This window comes from Anopheles arabiensis, chromosome 3, assembly GCF_016920715.1.
Source record: "Anopheles arabiensis isolate DONGOLA chromosome 3, AaraD3, whole genome shotgun sequence".
NCBI lineage: Eukaryota > Metazoa > Arthropoda > Insecta > Diptera > Culicidae > Anopheles > Anopheles arabiensis.
The window spans coordinates 37,382,854-37,399,454 of NC_053518.1; the positions used below are offsets into that span (position 1 = coordinate 37,382,854).

The 16,601-nt window shown below is 41.6% G+C and overlaps 1 protein-coding gene across 1 annotated transcript; it reads left to right on the forward strand.

The window, feature by feature from the left end:
* Positions 1 to 2,071: 2,071 nt before the first annotated feature.
* LOC120899739 (bypass of stop codon protein 1-like) lies at positions 2,072 to 6,516 on the forward strand (the record flags this gene model as incomplete). The annotated part of the gene is made up of 5 exons (XM_040305913.1): positions 2,072 to 2,116; positions 2,948 to 2,995; positions 4,961 to 5,011; positions 6,209 to 6,298; positions 6,391 to 6,516. Coding segments are annotated over 5 exons (360 nt in total), but the record flags the coding sequence as incomplete, so codon positions are not given.
* Between the last annotated feature and the right edge of the window lie 10,085 nt (positions 6,517 to 16,601).

Consider the following 16,601-nt stretch of genomic DNA (forward strand, 5'->3'; position numbering starts at 1 on the left):
ACCTACAGACACAACGCCTTCTACTGAGTCTACCACTGCTTCATCGTCTAGCGAAGCTACCACAACTACCACCACAATGTCCTCCAGCGTAGCACCTACAGACACAACGCCTTCTACTGAGTCTACCACTGCTTCATCGTCTAGCGAAGCTACCACAACTACCACCACAATGTCCTCCAGCGTAGCACCTACAGACACAACGCCTTCTACTGAGTCTACCACTGCTTCATCGTCTAGCGAAGCTACCACAACTACCACCACAATGTCCTCCAGCGTAGCACCTACAGACACAACGCCTTCTACTGAGTCTACCACTGCTTCATCGTCTAGCGAAGCTACCACAACTACCACCACAATGTCCTCCAGCGTAGCACCTACAGACACAACGCCTTCTACTGAGTCTACCACTGCTTCATCGTCTAGCGAAGCTACCACAACTACCACCACAATGTCCTCCAGCGTAGCACCTACAGACACAACGCCTTCTACTGAGTCTACCACTGCTTCATCGTCTAGCGAAGCTACCACAACTACCACCACAATGTCCTCCAGCGTAGCACCTACAGACACAACGCCTTCTACTGAGTCTACCACTGCTTCATCGTCTAGCGAAGCTACCACAACTACCACCACAATGTCCTCCAGCGTAGCACCTACAGACACAACGCCTTCTACTGAGTCTACCACTGTTTCATCGTCTAGCGAAGCTACCACAACTACCACCACAATGTCCTCCAGCGTAGCACCTACAGACACAACGCCTTCTACTGAGTCTACCACTGCTTCATCGTCTAGCGAAGCTACCACAACTACCACCACAATGTCCTCCAGCGTAGCACCTACAGACACAACGCCTTCTACTGAGTCTACCACTGCTTCATCGTCTAGCGAAGCTACCACAACTACCACCACAATGTCCTCCAGCGTAGCATCTACAGACACAACGCCTTCTACTGAGTCTACCACTGCTTCATCGTCTAGCGAAGCTACCACAACTACCACCACAATGTCCTCCAGCGTAGCACCTACAGACACAACGCCTTCTACTGAGTCTACCACTGCTTCATCGTCTAGCGAAGCTACCACAACTACCACCACAATGTCCTCCAGCGTAGCACCTACAGACACAACGCCTTCTACTGAGTCTACCACTGTTTCATCGTCTAGCGAAGCTACCACAACTACTACCACAATGTCCTCCAGCGTAGCACCTACAGACACAACGCCTTCTACTGAGTCTACCACTGCTTCATCGTCTAGCGAAGCTACCACAACTACCACCACAATGTCCTCCAGCGTAGCACCTACAGACACAACGCCTTCTACTGAGTCTACCACTGCTTCATCGTCTAGCGAAGCTACCACAACTACCACCACAATGTCCTCCAGCGTAGCACCTACAGACACAACGCCTTCTACTGAGTTTACCACTGCTTCATCGTCTAGCGAAGCTACCACAACTACTACCACAATGTCCTCCAGCGTAGCACCTACAGACACAACGCCTTCTACTGAGTCTACCACTGCTTCATCATCTAGCGAAGCTACCACAACTACCACCACAATGTCCTCCAGCGTAGCACCTACAGACACAACGCCTTCTACTGAGTCTACCACTGCTTCATCGTCTAGCGAAGCTACCACAACTACCACCACAATGTCCTCCAGCGTAGCACCTACAGACACAACGCCTTCTACTGAGTCTACCACTGCTTCATCGTCTAGCGAAGCTACCACAACTACCACCACAATGTCCTCCAGCGTAGCACCTACAGATACAACGCCTTCTACTGAGTCTACCACTGTTTCATCATCTAGCGAAGCTACCACAACTACCACCACAATGTCCTCCAGCGTAGCACCTACAGGCACAACGCCTTCTACTGAGTCTACCACTGTTTCATCGTCTAGCGAAGCTACCACAACTACTACCACAATGTCCTCCAGCGTAGCACCTACAGACACAACGCCTTCTACTGAGTCTACCACTGCTTCATCGTCTAGCGAAGCTACCACAACTACCACCACAATGTCCTCCAGCGTAGCACCTACAGACACAACGCCTTCTACTGAGTCTACCACTGCTTCATCGTCTAGCGAAGCTACTACAACTACCACCACAATGTCCTCCAGCGTAGCACCTACAGACACAACGCCTTCTACTGAGTCTACCACTGCTTCATCGTCTAGCGAAGCTACCACAACTACCACCACAATGTCCTCCAGCGTAGCACCTACAGACACAACGCCTTCTACTGAGTCTACCACTGCTTCATCGTCTAGCGAAGCTACCACAACTACCACCACAAAGTCCTCCAGCGTAGCACCTACAGGCACAACGCCTTCTACTGAGTCTACCACTGTTTCATCGTCTAGCGAAGCTACCACAACTACCACCACAATGTCCTCCAGCGTAGCACCTACAGACACAACGCCTTCTACTGATTCTACCACTGCTTCATCGTCTAGCGAAGCTACCACAACTACCACCACAATGTCCTCCAGCGTAGCACCTACAGACACAACGCCTTCTACTGAGTCTACCACTGCTTCATCGTCTAGCGAAGCTACCACAACTACTACCACAATGTCCTCCAGCGTAGCACCTACAGACACAACGCCTTCTACTGAGTCTACCACTGCTTCATCGTCTAGCGAAGCTACCACAACTACCACCACAATGTCCTCCAGCGTAGCACCTACAGACACAACGCCTTCTACTGAGTCTACCACTACTTCATCGTCTAGCGAAGCTACCACAACTACCACCACAATGTCCTCCAGCGTAGCACCTACAGACACAACGCCTTCTACTGAGTCTACCACTGCTTCATCGTCTAGCGAAGCTACCACAACTACTACCACAATGTCCTCCAGCGTAGCACCTACAGACACAACGCCTTCTACTGAGTCTACCACTGCTTCATCGTCTAGCGAAGCTACCACAACTACCACCACAATGTCCTCCAGCGTAGCACCTACAGACACAACGCCTTCTACTGAGTCTACCACTGCTTCATCGTCTAGCGAAGCTACTACAACTACCACCACAATGTCCTCCAGCGTAGCACCTACAGACACAACGCCTTCTACTGAGTCTACCACTGTTTCATCGTCTAGCGAAGCTACCACAACTACCACCACAATGTCCTCCAGCGTAGCACCTACAGACACAACGTCTTCTACTGAGTCTACCACTGCTTCATCGTCTAGCGAAGCTACCACAACTACCACCACAATGTCCTCCAGCGTAGCACCTACAGACACAACGCCTTCTACTGAGTCTACCACTGCTTCATCGTCTAGCGAAGCTACCACAACTACCACCACAATGTCCTCCAGCGTAGCACCTACAGACACAACGCCTTCTACTGAGTCTACCACTGCTTCATCGTCTAGCGAAGCTACCACAACTACCACCACAATGTCCTCCAGCGTAGCACCTACAGACACAACGCCTTCTACTGAGTCTACCACTGCTTCATCGTCTAGCGAAGCTACCACAACTACTACCACAATGTCCTCCAGCGTAGCACCTACAGACACAACGCCTTCTACTGAGTCTACCACTGCTTCATCGTCTAGCGAAGCTACCACAACTACCACCACAATGTCCTCCAGCGTAGCACCGACAGACACAACGCCTTCTACTGAGTCTACCACTGCTTCATCGTCTAGCGAAGCTACCACAACTACCACCACAATGTCCTCCAGCGTAGCACCTACAGACACAACGCCTTCTACTGAGTCTACCACTGCTTCATCGTCTAGCGAAGCTACCACAACTACCACCACAATGTCCTCCAGCGTAGCACCTACAGACACAACGCCTTCTACTGAGTCTACCACTGCTTCATCGTCTAGCGAAGCTACCACAACTACCACCACAATGTCCTCCAGCGTAGCACCTACAGACACAACGCCTTCTACTGAGTCTACCACTGCTTCATCGTCTAGCGAAGCTACCACAACTACCACCACAATGTCCTCCAGCGTAGCACCTACAGACACAACGCCTTCTACTGAGTCTACCACTGCTTCATCGTCTAGCGAAGCTACCACAACTACCACCACAATGTCCTCCAGCGTAGCACCGACAGACACAACGCCTTCTACTGAGTCTACCACTGCTTCATCGTCTAGCGAAGCTACCACAACTACCACCACAATGTCCTCCAGCGTAGCACCTACAGACACAACGCCTTCTACTGAGTCTACCACTGTTTCATCGTCTAGCGAAGCTACCACAACTACTACCACAATGTCCTCCAGCGTAGCACCTACAGACACAACGCCTTCTACTGAGTCTACCACTGTTTCATCGTCTAGCGAAGCTACCACAACTACTACCACAATGTCCTCCAGCGTAGCACCTACAGACACAACGCCTTCTACTGAGTCTACCACTGCTTCATCGTCTAGCGAAGCTACCACAACTACCACCACAATGTCCTCCAGCGTAGCACCTACAGACACAACGCCTTCTACTGAGTCTACCACTGCTTCATCGTCTAGCGAAGCTACCACAACTACCACCACAATGTCCTCCAGCGTAGCACCTACAGACACAACGCCTTCTACTGAGTCTACCACTGCTTCATCGTCTAGCGAAGCTACTACAACTACCACCACAATGTCCTCCAGCGTAGCACCTACAGACACAACGCCTTCTACTGAGTCTACCACTGCTTCATCGTCTAGCGAAGCTACTACAACTACCACCACAATGTCCTCCAGCGTAGCACCTACAGACACAACGCCTTCTACTGAGTCTACCACTGCTTCATCGTCTAGCGAAGCTACCACAACTACCACCACAATGTCCTCCAGCGTAGCACCTACAGACACAACGCCTTCTACTGAGTCTACCACTGCTTCATCGTCTAGCGAAGCTACCACAACTACCACCACAATGTCCTCCAGCGTAGCACCTACAGACACAACGCCTTCTACTGAGTCTACCACTGCTTCATCGTCTAGCGTAGCTACCACAACTACCACCACAATGTCCTCCAGCGTAGCACCTACAGACACAACGCCTTCTACTGAGTCTACCACTGCTTCATCGTCTAGCGAAGCTACTACAACTACCACCACAATGTCCTCCAGCGTAGCACCTACAGACACAACGCCTTCTACTGAGTCTACCACTGCTTCATCGTCTAGCGAAGCTACCACAACTACCACCACAATGTCCTCCAGCGTAGCACCTACAGACACAACGCCTTCTACTGAGTCTACCACTGCTTCATCGTCTAGCGAAGCTACCACAACTACCACCACAATGTCCTCCAGCGTAGCACCTACAGACACAACGCCTTCTACTGAGTCTACCACTGCTTCATCGTCTAGCGAAGCTACCACAACTACCACCACAATGTCCTCCAGCGTAGCACCTACAGACACAACGCCTTCTACTGAGTCTACCACTGCTTCATCGTCTAGCGAAGCTACTACAACTACCACCACAATGTCCTCCAGCGTAGCACCTACAGACACAACGCCTTCTACTGAGTCTACCACTGTTTCATCGTCTAGCGAAGCTACCACAACTACCACCACAATGTCCTCCAGCGTAGCACCTACAGACACAACGCCTTCTACTGAGTCTACCACTGCTTCATCGTCTAGCGAAGCTACCACAACTACCACCACAATGTCCTCCAGCGTAGCACCTACAGACACAACGCCTTCTACTGAGTCTACCACTGCTTCATCGTCTAGCGAAGCTACCACAACTACCACCACAATGTCCTCCAGCGTAGCACCTACAGACACAACGCCTTCTACTGAGTCTACCACTGCTTCATCGTCTAGCGAAGCTACCACAACTACCACCACAATGTCCTCCAGCGTAGCACCTACAGACACAACGCCTTCTACTGAGTCTACCACTGCTTCATCGTCTAGCGAAGCTACCACAACTACCACCACAATGTCCTCCAGCGTAGCACCTACAGACACAACGCCTTCTACTGAGTCTACCACTGCTTCATCGTCTAGCGAAGCTACCACAACTACCACCACAATGTCCTCCAGCGTAGCACCTACAGACACAACGCCTTCTACTGAGTCTAACACTGCTTCATCGTCTAGCGAAGCTACCACAACTACCACCACAATGTCCTCCAGCGTAGCACCTACAGACACAACGCCTTCTACTGAGTCTACCACTGCTTCATCGTCTAGCGAAGCTACCACAACTACCACCACAATGTCCTCCAGCGTAGCACCTACAGACACAACGCCTTCTACTGAGTCTACCACTGCTTCATCGTCTAGCGAAGCTACCACAACTACCACCACAATGTCCTCCAGCGTAGCACCTACAGACACAACGCCTTCTACTGAGTCTACCACTGCTTCATCGTCCATTTCAACTACCACTAGATCATCTACTGTAACAATAACGACAAGCACAATTTCTGCATCATCAAGTACAACTACTGCTTCAACTACTACTCAAAGATCAACTTCGAACCCTCCAACTACTCCGGGCTTAACTGTTACTGTTAAAACAACCACTCCTGCTGGAACAACTACTACTACTCCTAAATCAATGTTACAAATTGTATCAAATTCACAAAACGCATTCCAATCTTTCTCACCACCGGTGGAGTCTCAAAAAAAACCCTACGGCAACAATTTATTCTTAAACTCATTGCAATATGAGGTATCAAATCAAGGAACACAAATCACAGAAAAAACACCTGCGTATGATTCTGTAAGGCCTGCAAAACCACAAATTGTTTTTCCATTTTCATTTTTTAAGCCAACATCAAAAAGTTTTAAACAATTTAAACTTTATGTAAAACGTCCACAAAAAAAGAATGAACGAAACCAAGTTCCTCACTGGTATCCAGGTTTGGCCTGGCAGTAATCAATTAAAAGCAATTTATTATGTAGCGAATAATATAATTTATTTATTGTGTTTTTATTATCCAACCCGATTCTGGTTGAATTGTTATTGAGGTATAGAAAATAAAAAAACGCATGAGGTTCCTTGAGAAAATTGTTCTCAATACCCAATGGGCGTCGTTTGTAGCCCACGGGCCTTTCCACGCCCGAATGCAAAGCCGATTGCATATGATTGTATCTACACCATTAACATGAGAGGGGCAGGGGTATACCTTTATACCCCGAACGTACCCATAAGGTATGCTTGCTTCACTCATCAGGATCAAAATGCAAGGACAAGGCAAAAGAGACATAGAAAAGTTTCCTCACGGCTATACATGTCCTCTAGATGCGTTGTCTATGTGTCTCGCTCGGTATCACAATATTTGGTTCGACTCAGTAAACGCCGGGTGGGCGCCAGAACATAAAGGCGCAGACTTTGATTTCCCCAATATATACGTTTGTTTATATTACCCGGGATCGAAGGAATGCTGCGATGAAACTATTGAATCTTTTTAATCTAACTATCGAAACTTTCCCCCAGAAGCATTACCTTGGATAGGGGGCCATAACTAAACTCTTGAGATAAGTTGTTACACGAAGTATTAGGAAGAGTAACGTCCTATCTTGGCAGTCCGAACGAATCTGATCTGCCGTAATCGGAATTGGTTTTATGTATACTGAAAATAAGTTATTGGTTTCCTCGTACATTTGGTTTTGGAATGTGTATTTGTCCTAATTAAATTTTATTTTTATTGGTAACAATTTATAAATTTAAGTGGTGTGAGGTGTTTGTCGATGTGTGCCTATGCTGCGGCTTTACTATATTGCGAAAGAAGGTTTCAACTATTGTTGCTAAAGAATGGATGTTTTCGTCGCTGAGCTTATAAGTTGCCATACGTTCTCGGTTCACCTAGTTTGCTGTAGTAACACGCCTGATTTGTTTATTATGCGTGTTTCTGGTGTTTTCAGTAAGTGTGTCACAATTGGTTTTATATAAACGGTGTGGCCTGAACTCTTCCGGTTGTCTTGTTATGGTATGATCTGATTTGCTGAGTGTGTTGTAATGAATGTATTGCAATAGTGTGGTATGGCTTTCCGAAGTGTGTTACAATGAGTCTATCCGGGCGACTATGGGCTTCGAACGACGAGATCCGTTCGCCGCGGTTGTCAGAAGGCGCTCACTTGGCGCTCAGTTTTAAAATAACGTATCATTGAGAGACCGTAAGAAGCGCGTGAAAGAATGAGTTCTACCTGCCGGGGTCGAACGTTCCCGTTTGTATGGGGAGAAATCCGCGAGGTTTTGCGCTGCGGATTTGGAACGAATGTTGTTTTCAATGTAACGTTTTGCTTTAAATTTTGCTTTAAATGATTGAAGTAAATTGAACTTAGAGGTATGAAACATTTTGAAAATGTTTTGTGATCTATTTCCAATAAAAAAAAAACATTTTCATCAGTTTTGAAAATGTATACAAAAAACATAAAATACATCGGAATATAAATAAACATACAAATATCTATAATAATAATATAGTTACATAAATTATATATACTAATTATAAAAAAATAAATTATAATACTATATATATATTATGAAAGAACATAATGATATATATAAAAATATTTGAATATTTATGTAAAGGTCAAATTTAATGTTTTTCACATAAATTTGTTACACTGCTGAAAACTTTATAGAAAAATATCGCAAAACATTTTCACCATGTAAATAACTTTTACTTACGATTTATGTTAATAACGAAACCCTTAAAAATAAAATCAATAAGTATTTTTATACCTTTTTATAAAGTAAATCCAAACCTGTCGTCCCTCCTAAATTTGAACTAAGTTAAATTCAAATTTCAAGAAAGTGAGTAAAGCTGCCTTATATTTGATAACAAACCATCCAATAATGATGTAACGAATAAAATCCAATACCAACGGCAAAAAAGATCAAAATTCAACTTTACCATCCTTGAACCGTAGATATAAACGTCTTTAAATGCTTGACAGTTGTATCTCATGATTCTCATTCTCTCATGAGCGTCGAACGGATTTCGTCGTTCGAAGCCGGTACTCGCCCCGTATAGCTGATAAAAGATATAATTACACTATTATTCTATCTTTTTTTTATTCGTCGACTTTTTCGAGAACAAGATTATGAACGGACGTCGTAAAAATTACCGAAAATGCATTCAGACCACTGCATGCACAACAACTAAAACCTCAATGTATGCTACGATGAAACTATTGAAGCTTTTTCATCAAGCTGTTAAAACTTTCCCACGCTTTTTGATCAAATGTTCTGGACGACCCGACCTCTGTATTATATAGACCAAGATCTATTAAGGAGAACAGGTCGATGCAAAGCCCGTTGCTAGGTTGCCATTTTCAGCTCGCTTTTGACAGTTTCATGAAAAAGTGTTTACAATCAAACGGAGAATAGTTAACGCGGAAAATTGGACGAATATTTTATTAGAAAGATTATATTGGTTAAATTTCTTGCGGAACCACTTCTAGAGAATAAAGAAGAAGTAATTGAAGTCTACTCTCGGACTCAGAAACATTGATAACCTTTTTCAATGTTTGCCATTTTGTGACCACGAATCACTACCGTTTGCAACGGTCCTGCTGTAAGAACGAAAAGTTTAACAGGCATAAAACAGCACAGTACATGGTCTAACTGGGTAAAAGAAGCCCAATTTTCTTTCAATTAAACACTGAGAGTAAAATGAAACATCAAATCGGCACACACTGATACAATATGCACACCGTCCTTTGCTTATAACCCGGCGACGAATGAAAGAGATCCTTGTATTGTATCAGCCATGTAATATTCTAATTGAATTCAAATTCTTGAAATATTCTAATAGGAAATGAGTGCAAAATGCTGAACAAAACTCCCATTCACTCCATAGCATCGTCCATCGCTAAACATAAACAATGTTCAATTTAACTGTCAAAATTTTCAAAATTCTAAATTTTCAAAATTTTGTAAAAGATTATTTTAATAATTAAGATTAATAGCATTGAAGTTCAATACCATTTTCAAATGTGCGAATGTGTTAGGAATGTATGTAGGTTTTGGGAAACTGTTTGTTGCCAAATCGTACCGACGCGCTATCCATTTTTCCACGATGATAATCAGCCGTACCGGCGAATTCGGTCGTTCCTGGGAACGTTCGCCGCGAGGCTCATTTTCACTCATTTCATAGCCCTCTAGATCAAAAATAAAAAAAAACCGTATAGATTATGTACTGCCTGACCTAGTGGTACAACCCAGTTCACTCATGAGCTACGAATGTTTTTCGACGAACGAGTTCGCCGGTACGGCTGAATATGATAGATGATTTTTTGTTGCACGTGAAACACATTTGTTTGTTTCATGTCTAATAGCGCTGGAAACATGTTGGTCACTTTTCTAAAATAGATACTTGCTTTAAAAACTACTATGAATTAATTATTATCCACTTTTCAGGAGTGGATTAAGCACTACGCAAACTAAGGACTTTAAGGCCGGGATAACGGACTGGCAGACGAAGGCGCGAAACCGTGAGCGGTTTCGGACACTCCTGAGGCAGGCTTCTTAACACTGAAAGGGCCCATCTACAGAACTCTGTTAAGACTACCAGTTAAACCATTTCTAGACGTTTAAGATGTGAGGCGCAAATAAACTATCAAAATTACAGCATATTGCTATGGATATTTTCTTAGATGGCAATGAAGAATTGCATACGAAGTCGTAATAATGGTTGAGAATTATTTGAGAATTATTATATTGCCTTGATATTTTTTCGCATAAAATTGCTCGCGTATGAGCAGAAATCCATGACCAGAAAAATTCACCGTTGAAATACATTATAATAATTGAAAATTGAATTGAATTATTTTTTTAAAATTTCATTTGAAAAAATCAAAGCGTCTTAATTATCAGCATCTTTTTAGTTAAAAATATAGTATTTTAAAAATACAAAAATTAAAAATCATCAATCATCAATAAAAATGGATTTCATTAATTTAAGCTCAGAAGGACTTTCCTGATCACAAGTTGAGTTCATTTGTAGTGCAATATGTGTGGCTAATATCATTTTAAACAGCCCATAGCTTTAGGAAGCACTTGTGCAGACTAACAAGTTTTAAGACTCTCAGCGTACAGGTAGTGTCAGAGATACGCGGAACCTGGTATACGCATATTTACACAATCGCGGTATTTATATTTATACATTATTTGTATTCTTATTTATATTTCTCGTTTCAGTTTTATTTCCTACAAAGATTATTAGAATTAGACAGATATCTAATAATCTTTGCAAGGGGATAAAACCACCTACTGCAAGCGAAAGGAAAAGAAAATTTAATATATTATGGTTGACAACCGCAAAATACAACTCACGCAGAACTTAGAAATTCTCGGCTTATCCGCAATTTGCATTAATAGCGTATTTCAGGTACAACCCGTATAGTCTGTTCCAAGGTCCCTTCATCCAAGACTTAGTATACATTTAATAAGATCAATTGATCTTGATGCCTTGGCCTTAAACAACAAGTCTTTAAACGTGCTTAAGAATACGTTTACAGGTTGATTAAAGCCAGCCATCAAAACTCCAATTTTAGTTTTAACAGACAATCTTATGAGCGCCTTCAGAACGTTTAAAAGGTTTAGCAACTTCAAAGACTGTTAAGTATCTTAAAAAGACATGTTAAAACTATGTGTCTTAGTACACTCATAATAAATAATGCTTTAAGTCATGTGTAAGTTTAAAAGGTATGGGATATATTTCTTGGATTGCAAGTGACGAAAGATCAATATTATTATGCGTTCCCGGCTTTTTTCGTTTGTTGTTTTTTTGAAAATCTAATTATAAATTAGATCATCAAAAATTAAACAAAAACTGATAAACGAGAAAGCAATAGGAGAAGCAGAGCGAGAGAGAAAGTGTGCGAGAGACACCACGGGCGCAAGAAAATGTCCAAAGAAAAAAGAGAGAAAAAGTAAGCTGATCAATGTAGCCTGGTTAGAGAGCTTGCTCTTCTGTTTCAAAGTTTGCACGCGCTGCATCAGTCGCTATTTTTCAATCGAAACGGTGCAAGCCCTGCAGTAACGCACCGTTAGTCGTTGCTAGAATTTGTATTATAGAAGATAGATTAGACGCCGATACCTTTAGCAAAGAAAGGTATGTGTATTGTACCTGTAAGTGACGATTCTATGTTTAATTTGAAAGTTAATTGAAGGTTAATTGAGGTAAATTGAAAGTTAATAGGACTTGTCATATCCAGTTGGAACATGTACAGGCGGTCCCCGAGATACACGGTTAATGGGGACCGAAAACGGCAAAATACCGCGTATCTCTAATTTCCGCGTAAGTCGACTCTCGTGATTTCCAGCCAAAATATCACAAATTTTCGTGTAATTTTGCAAGTACGAGGGGTGGTTTAGCCACTTAATTAATTATTTGAAGTGCTTTTGACTGATAATAACAGTTTTGAACCTTTTGAAATAGTGTTTAACATTCGATCAAAACGTAAATCGCCTCTTACAATTGATGTGTCAATTGCTCAATTGCTGACAATTTGACAATTTGCTCAAAAAACTATCAAATGTAGAAAACCGTGTATCTACGAATCCGCGTACAAGAGGTGCCGTGTATGTCGGGGGCTACCTGTACTGTGATGTTTTATGACTTATTAGTGATATTAGCTTTTGGTTCCTCCAGCAGGACCGTTGCAAACGGTAGTGATTCGTGGTTACGGAATGGAAAATATTGAAATAGTTAATTAATGTTTCTGAATACAAAGTGAATTCTAATAACGTTTTCTTTTATCTCGATGAGTGATTGACCGTAGGAAATTTAAGCACTAGAATATTCTAAAAATAAAATTCGTCTTCTTTTCCTCCTTAGCTACTATCTGTTTGTTTATAAACACCTTTGTATGAAATTGTCAAAAGCGAGCTGAAAATGGACACCTTGCAACTTAGGGGCTTTGCATCGACCCGTCGAAATGGTATTTCAAAGACCTTACGCATGGTCCTACGTATGGCGGGCACGGTACATTCGGGGCTTGAACCCATGATGGGCATGTTGTGATAAGTCGTACGAATTGACGACTGTACCACGAAACTAACTTCGATTGTAAAACACATTTCAAAACACAAGATGATATAGCTTCTGTTTTTAATGAATGACACTCGGTACGCTGTTTATGCAAACTGCATACAGCCTCTACGTTTGATAGTAGAAAATAATCAGAATTCAATAGTTGAACGGTTTATAGTTGGCATGCTTTTTAGTTGAACGTTCGATAGTTGACTGACAGATTAATTATGGGAATATTGGCATTTGTACAGGAAAACCGGTTTCTGAGCAATTCACAAAATTCTCATGCCCTGTAGAGAAAAAATTTTCAAAACAATTTTTATGGAATAACGTGCCAACTAAGTTCAACCAATGAGCCGAAGCTGTACATGCATCAGCGGATCATTAACTTAATGGACATTCACACAGGTCAGTACTTCAAATACATTTAAAAATAAATAAAAATCAAAGCTTCTCGACAATTGCTGCGTCTCGCTCGTTTTTCTTCTTACTACAATCAGCTTTTGGTAGATAATTGAAAGACACTGGGAAGAGAAAGCCACTCAGCGTATTCCTTGTAAAGAGAAAGGAATGGTCAAGAATTCTATTTAAGATGCACCGATCACATCGGTGTATTTCAATCTCGCCTGACCGGCGTGTAGCCAGTGCAACAGCACACCGATTCAATCATAACGGTGAGACATGCGTATGTTACTAAGGGTCGAAAATGAGATACCATGGAACAGCAGAAGCCAGAAGAGAATATTCATGACAGTTTTCCAAATCGTACGACCATTGCAGCGTCACTGTTATACTGCTGATCAATAGGTACGCTCAGACACGGCATATCGTTCTTCACAAATCTTTCCTCTTCCACCAGAAACAAGTGTCAAAAAAAGATTCACCACAACGAATCTTAGCTGGATACAATTAAATTTCTCTCGGCCTGTCAAAGATAGCAAGCAAATATTTTTGTTATCCATCCAGCTATGAATAACTTGGATTGCTCGAAAAAGATTCGTCACAGGCTGCTAGACTTACCCTACCTCAATGAAAAAGTGTGTTTGACAAATATTTTCTAGCAGAATATGCCGTGTCTGAACGCGGCTACTCAAAAATTAGACAATAAATGTTTCTCTGTTTTAATGATATGAGATATTAACCTTGTTCGACAGAACAATTGCTGATTAAAAACTGCTGTCAAAATCACCGTTTCCCGTGGCAACGATAAATCGTCCAGAGTTTGACTAATCTTTTACATACAATTTTTACCATCCGATATAGGATGGATGACACGATTCTTTGGTTGAAATGTTTTGACAGGAGTAAAGAAAGCTGTGTATTTTGGTACTTAAACTTATTTTTGGGCTCCCTGCGCATGGTAGATCAATCGATGGAAGGTTTTTAGTGATCCCATATTCAATCGGTAAAAACAAGTGTTAATGTATATCCGTTCATAAAAGTGTCATTTTGAAGTTCACTGAAGAATTGTGAATGAAAACACAAACACGTTAGCGATTTTGTTACGATGGAAAAGGAAAGATTCGCCAACAAACAATCGTTCCTTGGAAAGTTACCTGTTCGGTTGTCTTAATCTCTTATCATTTGTTTGGATACTATGAGTTCAATAAAAATAAAAAAATAGTAAGTTTTTATTAAAAGATTAATGTAAGCCATATCCTGTAAAACCAACAACATCAATAATAAATCTTAAAACAAAAACTAATCAATCGACACACACAACACTGCTCTGCTAGATGCACGCACACAATCATGATTATGAATCCTTCCGACAAGATTTTAAGGGCAGGTCAGTTACATTATTTCACATGATACTCGATATGTTCTGCAAACTTCGACTCGAAACAGGTTTTTAAATTACAAATAAAACTGCATGTGTCATTCGAAACGGTTGTTCCAACATAAAAAAAACATAGCTCAAGCGGGTATGGAATTGTAAGAAACTCGACACCTGTAATACAAACGTGCCCCTGAAATAACAGGACACAAGCGTATAACACTAGATTAAATAGCAAAAAAAAAAGCTTGAGTTTGAAAAACTCGACAATTAACAACGAAGAAACTACAAGGAGGCAATACATTCCGTGTTGACCCATACGCCAGCCGCTACATTAATTTTCGGTGCATCAATTTGAGCACACGTTAAGAGAAAGTAGTCTAACTAGTTTTGTCAAAAAGAAAGGAATTCTGAACGATTCTATAAAAGTTACTCCAAATGAAACGAGTCGCTTCAGTTTGTTCATCACTACAGTGGGGTCAGTGTCAAGCTTTTGAGATCATTTGTGAAAGATGAACATATTAAGCGTTTCCTTGGTTGTTATTTTCATAATTTTCACTTTTTACGATAGAACTGTTCAAAGCATTTCCACCTATGGCACGTACAACGCAAGCCTTCAGACCTGTTTTTATTACAGAGTATTAAAGGGACACAAAAACCCTACTCGTGTGCATGTAGATTCAGTAAGTGAGTTTTGTCATTCTTATCATTCATTTTAATCTGTGCACAAGTGTGGCGAATGTGTTACGTAGTGTTAAGAAATATCATGTTACACATAAGAACTAATCCAGTGTTCGTGCAAACCCATCCAAATTAAACAAAAATAATTTCAACTGTACTGCGTTCACTCGTAATTTTGTTTGACGCAGTAATAAAAGTAAAATTATTTATGAACAAGTATCATTCTTTCGTTAAATGTGCTATGGTTAGAGTTTGATTGCATCAAGTCGTTCATAACATGAGGACAGATCCTATACTACCAAATGTCTACTATAACGACTTCTTTTTGGCACTCCTATCGCTTTATTTGGCATAATCAACCATGCGCTCAACGAATACAATACAAGAAAACGAACTATTTCGCTGACAGGTAAATTATTTGACAGGTAAAGCTAATGGGTTGGGGGAGAGACATCATCCGCTTTAGATAATCACTCAAAAAGAGTATCCTCTTAAGCGGAAGAACAAAATGGAAGAAATGATGATCTGTTCACTGAAAATTTACGAAATACTTGATACTGAAGTTATTTAATTGATTTAGTTCCGTGTTTATTCGAATAAGTTTTCTGGCAACTTGGCGAATACACAAACACTCTTAAAATATTGGATCCGTTCTCTAAAAGTTCTCCAAAGCACATAAAATTATCACTTCACTTCAAATTGTAAGCTAAACCAAATGTCAACGTCAACGTTAATCCACTTTTATTCACGCATCTTCAATGCGGCGGTCAATATCTACTTCGTATGCGCTGCTTAGTAAAGCGATCCATTCCTATAGAAATTGTTTTCATCCGTTCTGTAAAAAGAAGCTTTTCTATATGAAAATTATATGAAATTATTATATATATATATAAAGGAATATATGAAATGTAATATGAAATATGAAATTATATTTTTATACAAGAAGCTTTTTTATTTATATGGGACGATACCACCTGGTCTACATACACTATGGGTATCCATGAAGTAAAATTTGTCATTTGAGCGTTAAAACAACATTTCTATACACTGTTATTCGCCAATTAATGTTGGTAATAACTAGAATATCTTGAAAACTATGATTCTAAAAATGATAATTCATCCTAAAATCAACTGAAGCTGAACATTGTAGCCGG